At 39.0% G+C, this 15,657-nt stretch overlaps 2 protein-coding genes across 2 annotated transcripts in view; one reads left to right on the top strand and one right to left on the bottom strand.

Annotated features, from left to right (window-relative positions):
* The window catches only part of LOC114663433 (zinc finger protein 665-like), a 21,443-nt gene extending 7,244 nt beyond the window's left edge, over nucleotides 1–14,199 (bottom strand). The window contains exon 1 of the mRNA XM_028817202.2: nucleotides 13,740–14,199. Coding sequence (XP_028673035.2) covers nucleotides 13,740–14,199 — 460 coding nt within the window. The remainder of the gene's footprint in view (nucleotides 1–13,739) is intronic.
* LOC114664587 (gastrula zinc finger protein XlCGF57.1-like) overlaps nucleotides 1–15,657 on the top strand; it is a 536,731-nt gene that overhangs the window by 339,733 nt on the left and 181,341 nt on the right. The window lies entirely within an intron of this gene.

Genomic DNA, 15,657 nt, shown 5'->3' with positions numbered 1-15,657 from the left:
TTGGCACACCTATCCTTGGCCAGTTTGGCCCATTCCTCTTTGCAGCACCTCTCAAGCTCCATCAGGTTGGATGGGAAGTGTCAGTGCACAGCCATTTTAAGATCTCTCCAGAGATGTTCAATCGGATTCAAGTCTGGGCTCTGGCTGGGCCACTCAAGGACATTCACAGAGTTGTCCTGAAGCCACTCCTTTGATATCTTGGCTGTGTCCTTAGGGTCGTTGTCCTGCTGAAAGATGAACCGTCGCCCCAGTCTGAGGTCAAGAGCGCTCTGGAGCAGGTTTTCATCCAGGATGTCTCTGTACATTGCTGCAGTCATCTTTCCCTTTATTCTGACTAGTCTCCCAGTTCCTGCCGCTGAAAAACATCCCCACAGCGTGATGCTGCCACCATCATGCTTCACTGTAGGGATGGTATTGGCCTGGTGATGAGCGGTGCCTGGTTTCCTCCAAATGTGACGCCTGGCATTCACACCAAAGAGTTCAATCTTTGTCTCATCAGACCAGAGAATTTTCTTTCTCATGGTCTGAGAGTCCTTCAGGTGCCTTTTGGCAAACTCCAGGTGGGCTGCCATGTGCCTTTTACTAAGGAGTGGCTTCCGTCTGGGCACTCTACCATACAGGTCAAATTGGTGGATTGCTGCAGAGATGGTTGTCCTTCTGGAAGGTTCTCCTCTCTCCACAGAGGACCTCTGGAGCTCTGACAGAGTGACCATCGGGTTCTTGGTCACCTACCTGACTAAGGTCCTTCTTCCCCGATCACTCAGTTTAGATGGCCGGCCAGCTCTAGGAAGAGTCCTGGTGGTTTCAAACTTCTTCCACTTATGGATGATGGAGGCCACTGTGCTCATTGGGACCTCAAAGCAGCAGAAATATTTCTGTAACCTTCCCCAGATTTGTGCCTCAAGACAATCCTGTCTCGGAGGTCTACAGACAATTCCTTTGACTTCATGCTTGGTTTGTGCTCTGACATGAACTGTGAACTGTAGGACCTTATATAGACAGGCGTGTGCCTTTCCAAATCATGTCCAATCAACTGAATTTACCACAGGTGGACTCCAATTAAGCTGCAGAAACATCTCAAGGATGATCAGGGGAAACAGGATGCACCTGAGTTCAATTTTGAGCTTCATGGCAAAGGCTGTGAATACTTATGTACATGTGCTTTCTCAATTTTTTTTATTTTTAATAAATATGCAAAAATCTCAAATAAACTTTTTTCACATTGTCATTATGGGGTGTTGTGTGTAGAATTCTGAGGAAAAAAATGAATTTAATCCATTTTGGAATAAGGCTGTAACATAACGAAATGTGGAAAAAGTGATGCGGTGTGAATACTTTCCGGATGCACTGTATATAATATATATAATATATGTATAGACACTACTGGTCAAAGGTTTTACAATGTCTCAGTTTTTCTTCCAATTTAATCAGTTCAAATGCAATGATTTACCTAAAATGGTGAAAACAGTGAACTTACAGTGGTTTAAATTTAAAGTTTAGGTTAGCAAAAACTGAAAAAAACAGGAAATTTCAGAACATTACAGATGGGCCTTCTTCACGGAACAACTAACAGATTAAAACCTACAGATGTTCTGCAGCAATTCAAGTAAATGAATCCTTGCAATCTGAAGCAAACAATTTGCACAGGTGTCCTAACTTCTGTTGATTACTTACAAACCCTCTGCCAGTGATATTTTCATAACGAAAACTAGAACTAAAAATATTGTTTTTCATTTTACAAGAAGGAGAACTGAAATTAAGGCAAACAGAGAAACTAAAACATAAATAAAAATAAAAATTAGTTATATGTGAACGAACTAAAATGAGAACAAAAATTGAGTAAAATGAATAAAACAGCAGTAGCATTTTCGTTCAGTCCGGTTCAGTCGTGCAGAGGGCTTGTTTGTAGGTTGCCCTGAAAGTTCAGTTACGTTGCGTTGTATGCAGTGATCTTGTACCTTAGGCTTACTATAGTCACGTGGCGCAACTTCCATTAAAGATTGTTTTTTGTTTGTTGAGCACATTTGGTTCGTCAGCTTGAAGTAGTAAGCACGTGTGGGTGAAGATGGCGAGTTTTGCACAAGTGTTTGTGGGTAGAAAGCGAAAAAGTAACGTGTGGAAATACTTTAATTACAGCGCAAATGATAATAAAAGAAAATGTAGCGTGCAAGAAGAAGAAAAGGGTCTGAGAGTTTCAGTGCAGGGCACAGCTGGATCAGTGCTTAGTGGAAGTCTGGCACTTCTCTGGCACCATGACTTCATTACAGGGACTTGCAGTCACACCTGTCATCATGAAAAGTAAAAACAAAAAACTGATAATGATAACATAAAATAAATTTGTCCACTGGGGTGTATGATTCTAATAATTATGATCGTTTTTATAAGTAAAATCTCTGAATTTGAGCATTTCCTGGTCTAATTACAGAGGAGAAACAAGCCAAGCCTTCTCTCGGACATCGCTATCCCTCAGCGCTGGGTTGATGCATGTAATTGGCGCGTGTCTGCTGCTGTCTTTCTATATGTTGGAAATATAATGTTTGCACGCACATTTATTATACACCTGACTTTCCACAGTCTGGCTAAAATCGTTAATGAATGTGTGTGACATATTTAGTCTTGCTGATAGGATATAAAACCACAGTGAAAAGGCACAAGGTAAGGCAGACAATACTGTGCCGCACTGAAGCCAATAAGTTAGCGATATCAGAAAGTCAAGTGCACTGCAGCGGTCTGTTTATTTTTTATTTCGACTGACTGCCAAAATAGAAGATTAAGACTTTTAAAACTAAAGGAAAATAAGGAGGACTTTTACAATAAAGTGACGGAGATTTTCATGGAGAAGGATAGACGCATGGACTTCATTTACAAATAAAGATAAGACCATAAACAGTTTTCAATTTTATTAAAAATGGGATTAGACTAAGAAAAAAAATCCAATATTTAAAAACTAAATTGTGACCTTAAATAAAATATTCTTTTGTTTTTCTTGTTATCCACCTATTACATGGCTGCACTCGCGTCCTAATCTGGATCCTGAGTTGGTTTGTGGTGTGGTGAGTGCGGCAATGCGCTGTTACCAGTGTGTGCTCCTAACGTCCTCCTCCTCCTTTTGTTGAACAGTCTATTAAAATTGATTAAAGCATCAGAATTAAAAGGTTTTAACAACAACTAAATATTTCAATTAAGGTAAAAATTTAAATCCATTTTTTGTACACCTCTCTATACTTTATTTGGCTGAGTATGAATTGTGGAATTACAAATTTAGAACACATGGAGGGTGCAGAGCAAATGCGCTATCTCCGCTCTCTCTGTCGCTGCTATAAATATAACGTTCTTTCTCAGCCAAATATGTTCCTTACCTGTGTGTGTGTAAAGAATGCTGATGAGATATGAAACATAACCAGTAGTCAATGTGTTTGCTGCCAATTGAAGAGTGAATAATTTACTCTTTTGGGTTCATATATTTGCAAATCTGACTCTGAAGGAGTCCGTGCCTCACCTGCCATTAGTGTTTCAGTACTGCCAGCAGAAATCGTCAACTTACAGTCTGCTGGCGCCAGTGGATAGGACCTTGCCTGTGCACCTGCATTACAGACGCTAGTCCAGAGAATGTTTCCACTGTGTGGCTATCTGTGCAATGGACGTTGTTGCAACATGAAAAAATCTCTCAAAATGCATGTTTGTTTAAAGCTTAACAGCAACGTGCTGGCACAGACTGGTTTCTTGGGTTGAAACATTTGATCTTGCTGACTGTACTCATTGCGCTACTTAATCTGTTTGATCATTGATAGTCAAGCAGTGTTTAACGGCATTATGAACTGTGAGTGTATTTTGTTGACTGAAACATAACTGCCATTAAAATATGTGTAGGCCAGCATTTGTGGTCTTGCAACAGAAAAAAAACTAAAATTGTACTAATATTATGTAAAAAAAAGCCAGAACTAAATAAAATAAAATCTAACATTTTAAACACAGAACTAAATAAAATAAAAATTGTTGACTCCACTGAAAACTAGAATGAAATAAAAATAAAAATTAACTTTATAAAATAAAATAAAAAGCTAAAACTACAATTAATATCAGAACTGAAATATCACTGCCCTCTGCCTGCTTATAAATACCTTATATATACTGCTCAAAAAATTAAAGGAACCCTTTTGAATGAGAGTATAGCATCAAGTCAGTGAAACTTCTCTGCTATTGATCTGGTCAGTTAAGAAGCAAAGGGGCTTGTTCATCAGTTTCAGCTGCTTTGGTGCACTAGAGGGGTAACAATGAGACGACCCCCAAAACAGGAATGAATGGTTTAACAAGTGGAGGGAGGTCACTGACATTTTTCCCTCCTCATCTGTTCTGTCACTTGTTTTGCATTTGGCTATGGACAGTGTCACTTCCGTATAGCATGAGGCGATACCTGGACCCTACAGAGGTGGCACAGGTAGTCCCACTTCTCCAGGATGGCAGGCACATCAATACGTGCCACTGCCAGAAGGTTTGCTGTGTCTCCCAGCACATTCTCAAGGGCATGGAGGAGATTCCAGGAGATAGGCAGTTACTCTAGGAGAGCTGGACAGGACCAGAGAAGGTCCTTAACCTATCAGCAGAACTGATCAGTATCTGCTCCTTTGGGCAAGGAGGAACAGGATGAGCACAGCCAGAGCCTACAAAATGACCTCCAGCAGGCCGGCCACTGGTGTGAATGTCTCTGACCAAACAATCAGAAACAGACTTTGTGAGGGTGGCCTGACATCCTCTAGTGGGCCCTGTGCTTACTGCCCTCCTGGCCCCATGGAGCTTGATTGGCATTTGCCATAGAATACCAGAATTGGTAGGTCCACCACTGGCTCCCTGTGCTTTTCACAGATGAGAGCAGGTTCACACAGAGCACATGTGGCAGATGTTAAAGGGTCTGGAGAAGCTGTAGAGAACGTTATTCTGCCTGTAACACTGTTCAGCATGAGCAGTTTGGTGGTGGGTCAGTGATGGTCTGGGGAGGTATATCCATCGAGGGACGCACAGACCTCTACAGGCTAGACAACGGCACCTTGACTGTCATTAGGTGTCGGGATGAAATCCTTGGACCAATTGTCAGACCCTATGCTGGTGAAGTGAGTCCTGGGTTCCTCCTGGGGCACAACAATGCCCAGCTTCATATAGTGAGAGTATGCAGGCAGTTCCTATAGGATGAAGGAACTGATACCATTGACTGGCCCCCACGCTCACTCGCCTGACCTCAATCCAATAGAACACCTCTGGGTGTCACATTATGTTTCGGTCCATCCGATGCCGCCAGGTTGCACCTCAGACTGTCCAGGAGTTCAGTGATGCCCTGGTCCAGATCTGGGATGAGATGCCCCAGGACACCATCTGTCGTCTCATTAGGAGCATTTCACCCCCCCCTCCCAATGTTGTCACACATGCACATAAGTGCGTGGGGGCAATACGAACTACTGAGTATGATTTGGAGTTGCTGAAATAACATTTCGGCAAAATGGAGTCGCCTGCCTGCCGCATAACCTTTTCTCTTTGATTTTACGGGGTGTCTTTGATTTCAGCCCTCTGTAGGTTGATAATTTTCATTTCCATCAAACAATGTGGCATCCTTTCGTTCCTAACACATTACCATATCAGTCCATATCAGTAGAGATAGCCGGCAGGATTTTTTTCCCCATTGAGATCTGATGTGTTTTCAGAGTGATTCTTTAATTTTTTGAGCAATTTATATATGTTCTCTTTTTTTTAGAAAACACCTGTGAAATATAATGAACTGGTAGTGTTTTATATATATATATATATATATATATATATATATATATATATATATATATATATACACTGTATATCTAAAGCAGAGTCTATGTATGTTTGTTTGTCCGCTATACAAATCTGCACCGGGTGTCCGATCACCACCAAACTGGGCATGGGGCTGCTTTGTGACCAGGTGGTGGTAATGGGGTATGTTTGGTTGGGAAAAATGTCCTTGGTCAAGTGCAGGACACCTTTTGACCGACACAATGTTTGCAAAAAGTCCCCATACTTATTATCGACAAGATGGCCGCACATTGCAAAAGACGTTAATAGCGGCGCCATCTAGCGGCACGTTTGGTTTCTGTGCATCCCTCTTTACCAATGTTTCTTTAAATTGCCAAGACATTGCGGAAGTGTCCAAGTAGTCGAAAGCCGACTGCATTCATCGCGTGAAGGGGAACTGCCGTATGGATGTAAAATGTGAACGACCCAGTGCGCATGACTGGCTTTCCGTATTTGTGGTGCTATTTGCTCGGTAAGATTTCAGTCTTGGTCTTTCTGACTGACTGGTGCTATTTGTTCGCTTTCCGACGTATTGTAAATAACGTACATTCATCTCACTCTGATGCTTATTCCGTACGTAATACTATGTGACACATTAAAATTGTCCTGCTTTTCGCTAATATACCCATGCCACCAAAAAAAAGACATAGCATTAGAAAGTCCACTTCCTTTTTTTTTTTTTTTTTTTTAATATTTTTATTTTATTAATTTTCATTCTAATCATTCCATACAAACAGATCAAGTTATAACCCAACAAATTGAAGACTAATCAAACCCCACCCCTGAGAAGGAGAGCTTAGCTAAAGGAAAATTGCTTTAGGCTTTTTAATAAGGCAACATTAAACAAAAGAAAGGGAGAAGTAAATATCTATGTAAATAAGAGATAGAGAAGGGAGTTAAATGCAATAATAGTTATTTCTCTTATTCTAAAATAATATTGATTAAATCCTGCCATGTTTTGAAAAAATGTTGTACAGATCCTCTAACTGAAAATTTGATTTTTTCCAATTTCAAATAATATAAAACATCGGTTTCCCACTGACTTATAAGAGGAGAATTAGGATTCTTCCAATTTAACAAAATAAGTCTGCATGCCAAGAGTGTAGTGAATGCAATCACCGTTTGTTTGTCCTTCTCCAATTCAAGTCCATCTGGAAGGACACCAAACACAGCTGTTAATGGGTTAGGAGGGATTGTGATACTAAGGCTGTCTGAGAGGCACTTAAAAATTTTTGTCTAAAATGATGTTAGTTTAGTGCAGGCCCAGAACATGTGACCCAGTGAGGCAGGAGCTTGGTTGCAGCGCTCGCAGGTTGGATCCTGGCCTGGAAACATTTTGGACAGTTTTAAGCAAGACAGATGAGCTCGATATATAATTTTTAGTTGAATAATTCTATGCTTTGCGCATATAGAACTCGAGTGAATTCTCTGCTTTGCTACCTTCCACTCCTTTTCTGATATATTGATTAAGAGATCTTCTTCCCAAAGTCCTCTTGGATCTTTGAAAGGTAGGGACTCTAATAAGATTTTATATATTGCGGAAATAGTGTTTGTTTCCTCGAAATTGAGCAGTATTTTTTCCAGCATTGTGGAGGGTGCAAGGTGGGGGAAATCGGGCAATTTCTGTTTAACAAAATTTCTTATTTGAAGATAGTAAAAGAAGTGTGTAGCTGGGAGATTAAATTTTGAACGTAATTGTTCAAAAGATGTAAATATGTTGTCTATATAAAGATCTCTGAGCATTTTAATCCCAAAACTTTTCCAGGTATTAAAAACTGGATATACTTGCGAAGGTTGAAAGAGGTGGTTCTCTTGCAGAGGTGCCACAGATAAAAGATTTTCCATCTTAAAATTCTTCCTAATTTGGTTCCATATTCTGAGTGAGTAAAGCACAATTGGGTTATTAGTATATTTGCGATAACTTTCATTTATTGGAGAGCAGAGCAGGGAATATAAAGAAGTACTACAGGATTTTACTTCTATTGCGGACCAAGCCTGTGTATGTTCATTTATTTGTGTCCAGGTTTTTATGGCTTGTATGTTTGCTGCCCAGTAATAAAACTGAAACTTAGGTAAAGCCATGCCACCTTCTGCCTGAGGTCTTTGTAGGGTCGCTCTTCGGATACGTGGGTGTTTTGAGTTCCAAATGAATGAGGTTATTATTGAATCTAACTGTTTAAAAAATGATTTATTGATAAATATTGGAATGTTTTGAAATAAAAAGAGAAGTTTAGGAAGGATATTCATCTTAACAATGTTAATTCTTCCGGCTAGAGTGAGATGAAGGGTTGACCATCTATGCAAGTCTTGCTTAATTTTTTCCATACAGACGCCAAAATTTTGTTGATAAAGAGCTTTATGTTTACTTGTGATATTTACCCCTAGGTATTTAAACTGATCTGCTATGGTAAAAGGTAGGGTGTCTAATCTTATATTATATGCTTGTGAATTCACTGGAAAGAGTATACTTTTATTCAGATTAATTCTAAGACCAGATATCTTTTGAAATTCTGTTAGTGCTGTTAAAAACAGCGGGGACAGTGTTTTCTGGGTCCGATATATATAAGACCATATCATCTGCATATAGAGAAATTTTCTGTTCCAGTCCTTCTCTGACAATCCCCTTTATCTGATAAGAATTTCGGCAGTGAACCGCCAGTGGTTCAATAGCGATTGCAAACAACAGTGGCGACAAGGGACATCTTTGTCTGGTACCACGTTCTAGTTTAAAGTAGTCTGAGCAAATTTTATTAATACAAACTGAAGCTTCTGGATTGGTATACAGTAGTTTGATCCAAGCACAAATATTCGGGCCAAACCCAAATTTCTCCAATGCAGTGAAAAGATAATTCCATTCGATCATGTCAAATGCCTTTTCTGCGTCTAATGATAGTAATATCTCTGGGGTGTTTGATTTTGCTGGTGAATATATAACATTAAACAAGCGTCAGAGATTTGAAGATAGGTGTCGGCCTTTATTAAATCCAGTTTGATCTTGTAATATTACCGAGGGCAGCACTTTCTCCATCCTTCTAGCTAGGATTTTTGAGAGTATCTTAACATCATTATTCAGGAGTGAAATTGGTCTGTATGATGCACATTGTAACAAGTCCTTATTTTGTTTAGGAAAGACGGTGATTAATGCTTGTCGAAATGTTTGAGGTAGTATTTGGTTGTCTCTAGCTTCTGTAAATGTTGCCAATAAGAGTGGAGCTAGCTGAGTGGAGAATTTCTTATAAAACTCTACGGGGTAACCATCAGGGCCTGATGATTTCCCGCTTTGTAGTGACTTTATAGTGTCTAGTAATTCTGTTAGCGTTAGAGGTTTATCCAGTTCCTCAGCACTTAAAGCATTTATTTGTGGTATTTGTGAATTATCCAGAAATGCATTAGAGTGTGTGTTGTCTTCTTTGGGCTCAGTGGAATATAAAGACTTATAGTAATCTCTAAATGTGTGCATTATTTTATTATGGTCGATGATTTCTTCTCCATTCTTGTTGGTGATTACTGGTATTGCATTGTGAACTTCTTGTTTATGAATTTGTTGAGCTAGAAGCTTATTAGCTTTTTCTCCGTGTTCATAGTAATGCTGTCTAGACTTATAAATAAGTTGTTCAGTTTCTTTAGTTGTTAAGATGTTAAGTTCTGTATGTAGGGCCTGCCTTTTCCTGTGGAGAACTTCATTTGGACGCCTGGCTTGTTCTTCATCTATTCTAGTAATTTCATTTCTTAGCTCTGACACTTTCTTGGTTTCTAATTTATTTCTGTGGGAAAGATATGAAATAATCTGTCCTCTTAAGAAGGCCTTTAGAGTTTCTCAGAGTGTTCCTGCAGAAAGCTCTGTGGACGTGTTTGTCTCTAGGAAGAAGCTGATTTGTTTGGATATAAATTCTGTGCAGTTCTCGTCTGCAAATAAAAGAGGGTTAAGACGCCATCTGCGAGGTGAGTATGAGGGGCTTATTGATTTTAGCTCCAAGACTAGAGGGGCATGGTCAGAGATAACAATTGTGTCATATTTGCATGATTTAATTGTAGGCAGGAAATTATTATCTATAAAAAAATAATCAATTCTTGAGTAACTATAATGCACTGGTGAGTAGAATGAATATGTTCTTGAGTTTGGGTTAAGAAACCTCCAGGGGTCTGATAAGTTGTGATCATTCAAAAACTGTGTAACTATCTTTGCAGTATTAGATGTCGTCCCCCCTGTCACAGGAGTCCTATCTAAGAGTGGATTTAAAACACAATTAAAGTCCCCAGCCATTATAATTTTATGAGTGTTCACATTGGGAATGGATGCAAATAGATTTTGCATGAATTCCTTATCATCAACATTGGGTGCATAAACATTTATCAAAATCATTTTACTGTTATATAAGTTGCCCATGACCATCACATATCTCCCTTCAGGGTCCGATACTACCTCTGATGCTATAAATGGAACTGTTCTGTGTATGAGAATTCCCACCCCTCTAGTTTTCTTTATAAAGCTAGAATGGAACATTTGGCCAGTCCAGTCTTTTTGTAATCTGAACTGATCCTTGGTTAGTAAGTGGGTCTCCTGTAAAAATACTATTTTAGCGTTTAAGCCTGTTAGGTGAGAGCATACTTTCTTTCTCTTTAATTCGTGATTCAGGCCTTTAACATTCCAGCTCACAAAGTTAACTGTCCCATCATGGAGACACTGATTCTGAGTTTTTAATGTCATTTATAGTTTTAATTGGTAATATGGCAGTTTTAATCTTAGTTTCAAGATTCCCCATGAGTTTTAGCCTATTGTTGCATTGATATTTATAATTATAAGAATTACAAGAATAGATTAGATATAACCTGCTCTCCTTCTCTCCCCCCTTTATCCCCCCACCACCCCATTTTGCCTCCCCACATGAGGCTAGATCCCACTTCGCGATGTCCCAGTCCTCTGACATACGAAGAGACAGAGCATGTCCAAAACAAAACAAACCCCACCCTGCAGCGGCGTTACAGAATTAAAACAGAGATATCTTTTGCAGTTAAATTCTTAATACTATCTGCCGAAAATGTTCTCATTAACAATATTTAACAATTTAACAGTATTTAAGCTTGAATAATCTTCAGCGCTTTTAAGTTAAGATATTAAGATAAAAAAAAAAAAAAAAAAAAAAAAAAAAAAGGAACAACCCTGGGAATGATTTTAAAAACTAGTCTAGGATAAACCTGGTAATTCCTACTGTAATAGTATAATGGTAATAGTATAAATAGTAGAAAAAGCAATAAACCAAGGGTATGAAGTAAAACAGTCTACTTTAAGGTATAGTAAAATAAAAAAAAGAAAAAAAGAAAAAAAAGAAGAAAAAAAACGAATCCTACTTTAATTACTTCCACATTTTCACACTCACGTCTATAACTCTATAACTCTGATTAAAACATAAACATATAAAGTCCAGAAAAAAAAAAAAAGGGATGTATAATTATAATACCAGTCTCTTTAAGCATGGATCCAGAGAGCAGATCATAGGTCCTTCCCGTGCCTTGATAGAATATGGCTCCTTATTAACTTTCAAAAAAGTGTCGGAAACAGCTTCTTTAGTTCTTTTTCAGCTTCTTCTTTGCTGAAGAAAATATAATGTCGATCTTGAACTTCCACTTTCAGTTTGGCGGGATACAAGAGGCTGTATTTGATATCGGCTTTCCGTAGCAACTTTTTAATGTCGATGTAGGATCTGTGTTTTGCAGCTGTTGATGGTGAGATGTCGGGAAAAATACGAATAAGATTATTTTCGAATATAATCTCTTGCTTGTGTCTGAGAAGTGCCATCACATCAAGCTTACATCGTAGTCGCTCGAAGCGGACAATAAAAGACCTTGGTTTAAAGGTGCTTGGTATCTTTGTGCGATAAGCCGTGGCTATCTCAATGTCGAGTTTAAAGTCATCTCCAATTATTTTAGACAGTAATTCTACTGCAAATTTCACTGGGCTTGAGCTTTCTCGTTTCTCAGGTATACCCTCAATTCTTATATTATTTCTTCTGCACCCATCCTCCAGGGCTGCAAGTCTGTCTCCAAGTTTTTTGCATTCCGAGTTTGCAGCTGTGGCTTTTTCATCGGCGTTAGATGCCAGTTGTTCCGCTGTTTCCACTCGAGCCGTGAGTCCCTGCTTAACGTCTTCCAGCTGATCTGAAACGTCATTAATATGGTCATCAAGCATTTTCAGTTTGGAATTAGTTTCTTCAATGTGTTCCACTAATTTCTCCAACATGCCTTTACAGTTCACGTCAAAACGTTTAAATAGACACGTTTCCTTATCTTTGTTATCCTTCTTGAGCTCAATGGTCACCTTCTTAAGATCATTTGTGTTATCTTTCTTAAGCTCATTCATGGCCGTAACCATGGCAGTGGCCAGTGTAGCGATCATCTCCTTCATCATCTCTTTCAGTTCGGACAGTTTGCTTCGGCTTTCGTGCTCCGCGAGTGGAAATGCAGGAGCTGCAGGCTCGCGATGAGTAGATAAGAGCACATCCTGCAGAGCCCTTTCTAGTCTCGAATGATCCTCAGAAATCGGCGATCCGTCGCGACCTGTATCACTTGCACCTTCGCTCCCATTTTCACTCTCGACTGGAGACGATACAATGGAGCGGGGTCCCAGGAATTCTGTGCATTCGTCTGCCTGTTCCAGGTCAGTCTCCGTGAGGCCATACCTTGCACTTGCACTCAGGCCGGAAGTCTGTCCAGACTTTGATACAGCTTTAAGTTTCTTTTCCGGTTCTTTCTGACTTTTCTTCTTGTTACTCATGCTTGTATATTGTAGTGGAAGTTCCTTGGTCGGGTTAAATACAGGATACCTCTAAATAATATGAAATACGTGGGAAAATAAAGCCGCTGCTAGCGGAGCTCTGCTTCAGACGTCCATCTCCTATAAACGGACGAAAGTCCACTTCCGATGCCACAAAAAAGTCTATTTCAAGATCGTCTCAAACATTGCGCAAGATGTCAAGATGTGTTCATACCAAGAATTCCGCTGATTCCGAATGATTTACCCTTTAATTTCAAAATCCTACAATTTCCTAATTATATTACCTATTACAATAAAATGTCAATCACAAAAATGTTGGTTCGATTTCTATACTGTGTATATATATATATATATATATATATATATATATATATATATATATATATATATACATATACAGTGCATCCAAAATGGATTAAACTCTTTTTTTTTTCTCAGAATTCTACACACAACACCCGATAATGACAATGTGAAAAAAGTTTACTTGAGATTTTTGCAAATTTATAATAGACCTCTAATCGAGCAGTTGTTGGATTGCTTTTGGCAGGCATGTGTTCCCAGCTCTTGCAGGATTCCCACATTAACAGTACATACAGTGATACTCTTAGTTCCACCATATACTGTAAGTTAATCCACGCTATTTCCACCTGATGCCCACTTTCCTGCGTTTTAACTTTAAATAAATATCTTATGCCACTCTCTTCCTTATCACCTGCTGTTTCACAGTACCCATCTATGCTGCTTTATCTGACTGGCAGAGACTTTTCTGTACCACACTGGCATATTGATGTCCACTCTGAACTCGAGTTTTTCACCAGAGTATGACATTTGTTTTTTTTTTATTAATTTGCTCCACAGAATTTTTCTGAATGTATAAAACGTTTCAGCTCACATAATCAGTTTGCTTATAATGTCCAACATCAGTCCTTCTGCTGGCCCTAACTGTTCCTATTTACTTTGCCTCTCTTTCTGACTGGAATAAATGACTTGTTTAGTTGAAAATAAGCCATTATGTTATGAAGTGTTTAGAAATCTGTTACATTTTAGCACAGAATTCATTGAATTCATACTCAAAAAAGTGAAAAAGCAGGAGACCACCATTCCTGTAACTCCCCCAAGCTGCAGGCCTAACACGGTGTTTGCATTTGACTCTTACCTTCTCCAGAAGGACAGGAACTTAACTCTTTCTTAATCCTGGTCACGTCAGACTCCAAACACTCGGACTTCACGAGGACAGAGTGACACTGCAGGGTGTGCGGACTCTTCAGAGTGAGACCTGATCCTGTGACATCTGAACTCGCCTGCTGAGACACAAACTCCCATTTTACTTCTTCTTTTTTCACACTTCTTATTTCAGTTTCCTGCATGTCACTGCTGTCAAATGTTGGCTCACATTCACAGTCCTCCTCCTTAATGGTAGGACAGTCCTGAGAAAAGGGCACATATTCCCATTCACAGTCCTCTTCCTTGATGTCCACACTTCTTCTCTCCAAGTTATTCATGAAATGGAGGCCGATGTGTCGTGTGTGATTCTTCTCTTCCTCCTCATCACTCACCTCTTCATATTTACAGACCATCTTAGGAGGCTCCTGGGTAACTGGGCCTGTGTCCTCCATATTACATGTTTATTATGAAGTTTCCCTTTTGTTCCTCTGTAACAAGAGATAATAAAGTAAAACACATTTAAAATACACCAACAAAGCACTGAACACACCTCAGCCAACTCCTCTGAACTTGTCTCATGGCTTACTGCTCACTGGCACTGCCTGACTTCACATTCTGTGTTGTTTTTACATGCGGCTCCTTACAATATGAAGACTAAAACTGAACACAGTGTCCCAAGAGTGGCCTTTGGCAGAATGACACTGACCTCATACAGTGTGAGCGCTAAATAACGCAAAATCCTATCAGACTTTACTCATTAGACTGAGTGGACTGTCTGGCTGTGGACTGAGCTAAGTGCAGCATGACATCCAAGACTTTTTAATAACATGAACTGTAAAGCTGCAGGCCCCTTACTTTATAATCAGTTATATTTTACATTAATGCTTCATTATTCCTGCCTACACATTTAACTTTATCTGACATCCTTCAGCCCAAACCTAAATCTTGTCCAGGATGAAATAATAATAATAATAATAATAATAATAATAATAATAATAATAATAATAATAATGCATTTTATTTATAGGGCACTTTACACTAGTAGTAAATCTCAAAGTGCAACATAAAAAGTTTAAACAAAGGCTAGCCAAGATAAAAACAGAGATAAAACAATAATAATTTTAGCATTCTTGTTAAAATGCTTTCCCAAATAGAAAAGTCTTTAGCTGTTTTTTAAAACAGCCCACAATCTGCTGTGTTCTCAGGCTCTCTGGTAGTTGCATTCCAGAGCCGTGGAGCAGCAGCTGCAAAGGCTCGGTCACCCATTGTATGAAGTTTGGTCACAGGGGAGCGAAGGCGGTAGGTATTTGTAAAACGGAGGTTTCTTGTAGTGGATTGTAGTATAAGGAGTTCTTTAAGATATTGTGGTGCATTTCCATGGGTACACTGGTGACTAAACAAGTGGAGTTTGTACTCAATACGGAGTCTCAAATCTTGTATTTTACTAACTAGTCTCTCATGACATGCAGTGTAAAACACATTCAGTATGATGAGCTAAATAATAAAGAATGATCAGATACTTCTAAAAGTCACAAAATGTCCAGCTAATTAATGAAACACAATCTCCTTCATTTAAACCCGTTGGCTATTAAAACACCAGTAAGGACAGAAGACCCCCTGCCGTGTCTTTAGAGCCACCTTGAATCATTCAGCTGTGAGACGAGTTCAGCTATGTGATCTGCAAGTACAAGGGGCTGCAGATTGGGTTTGGTTAGAGAAACAGTATGATATGATATGATAGATAGATAGATAGATAGATAGATAGATAGATAGATAGATAGATAGATAGATAGATAGATAGATAGATAGATAGATAGATAGATAGATAGATAGATAGATAGATAGATAGATAGATATGAAAGGCATTATATAATAAATGGATAGAGAGACAGACAGACAGACAAAACAGG

The sequence above is a fragment of the Erpetoichthys calabaricus genome, chromosome 1 (genome assembly GCF_900747795.2).
Source record: "Erpetoichthys calabaricus chromosome 1, fErpCal1.3, whole genome shotgun sequence".
NCBI classification, from domain to species: Eukaryota; Metazoa; Chordata; class Cladistia; order Polypteriformes; family Polypteridae; genus Erpetoichthys; species Erpetoichthys calabaricus.
The sequence above is the reverse complement of the archived record's forward strand: the minus strand, read 5'-3'. Positions and strand labels throughout refer to the sequence as shown.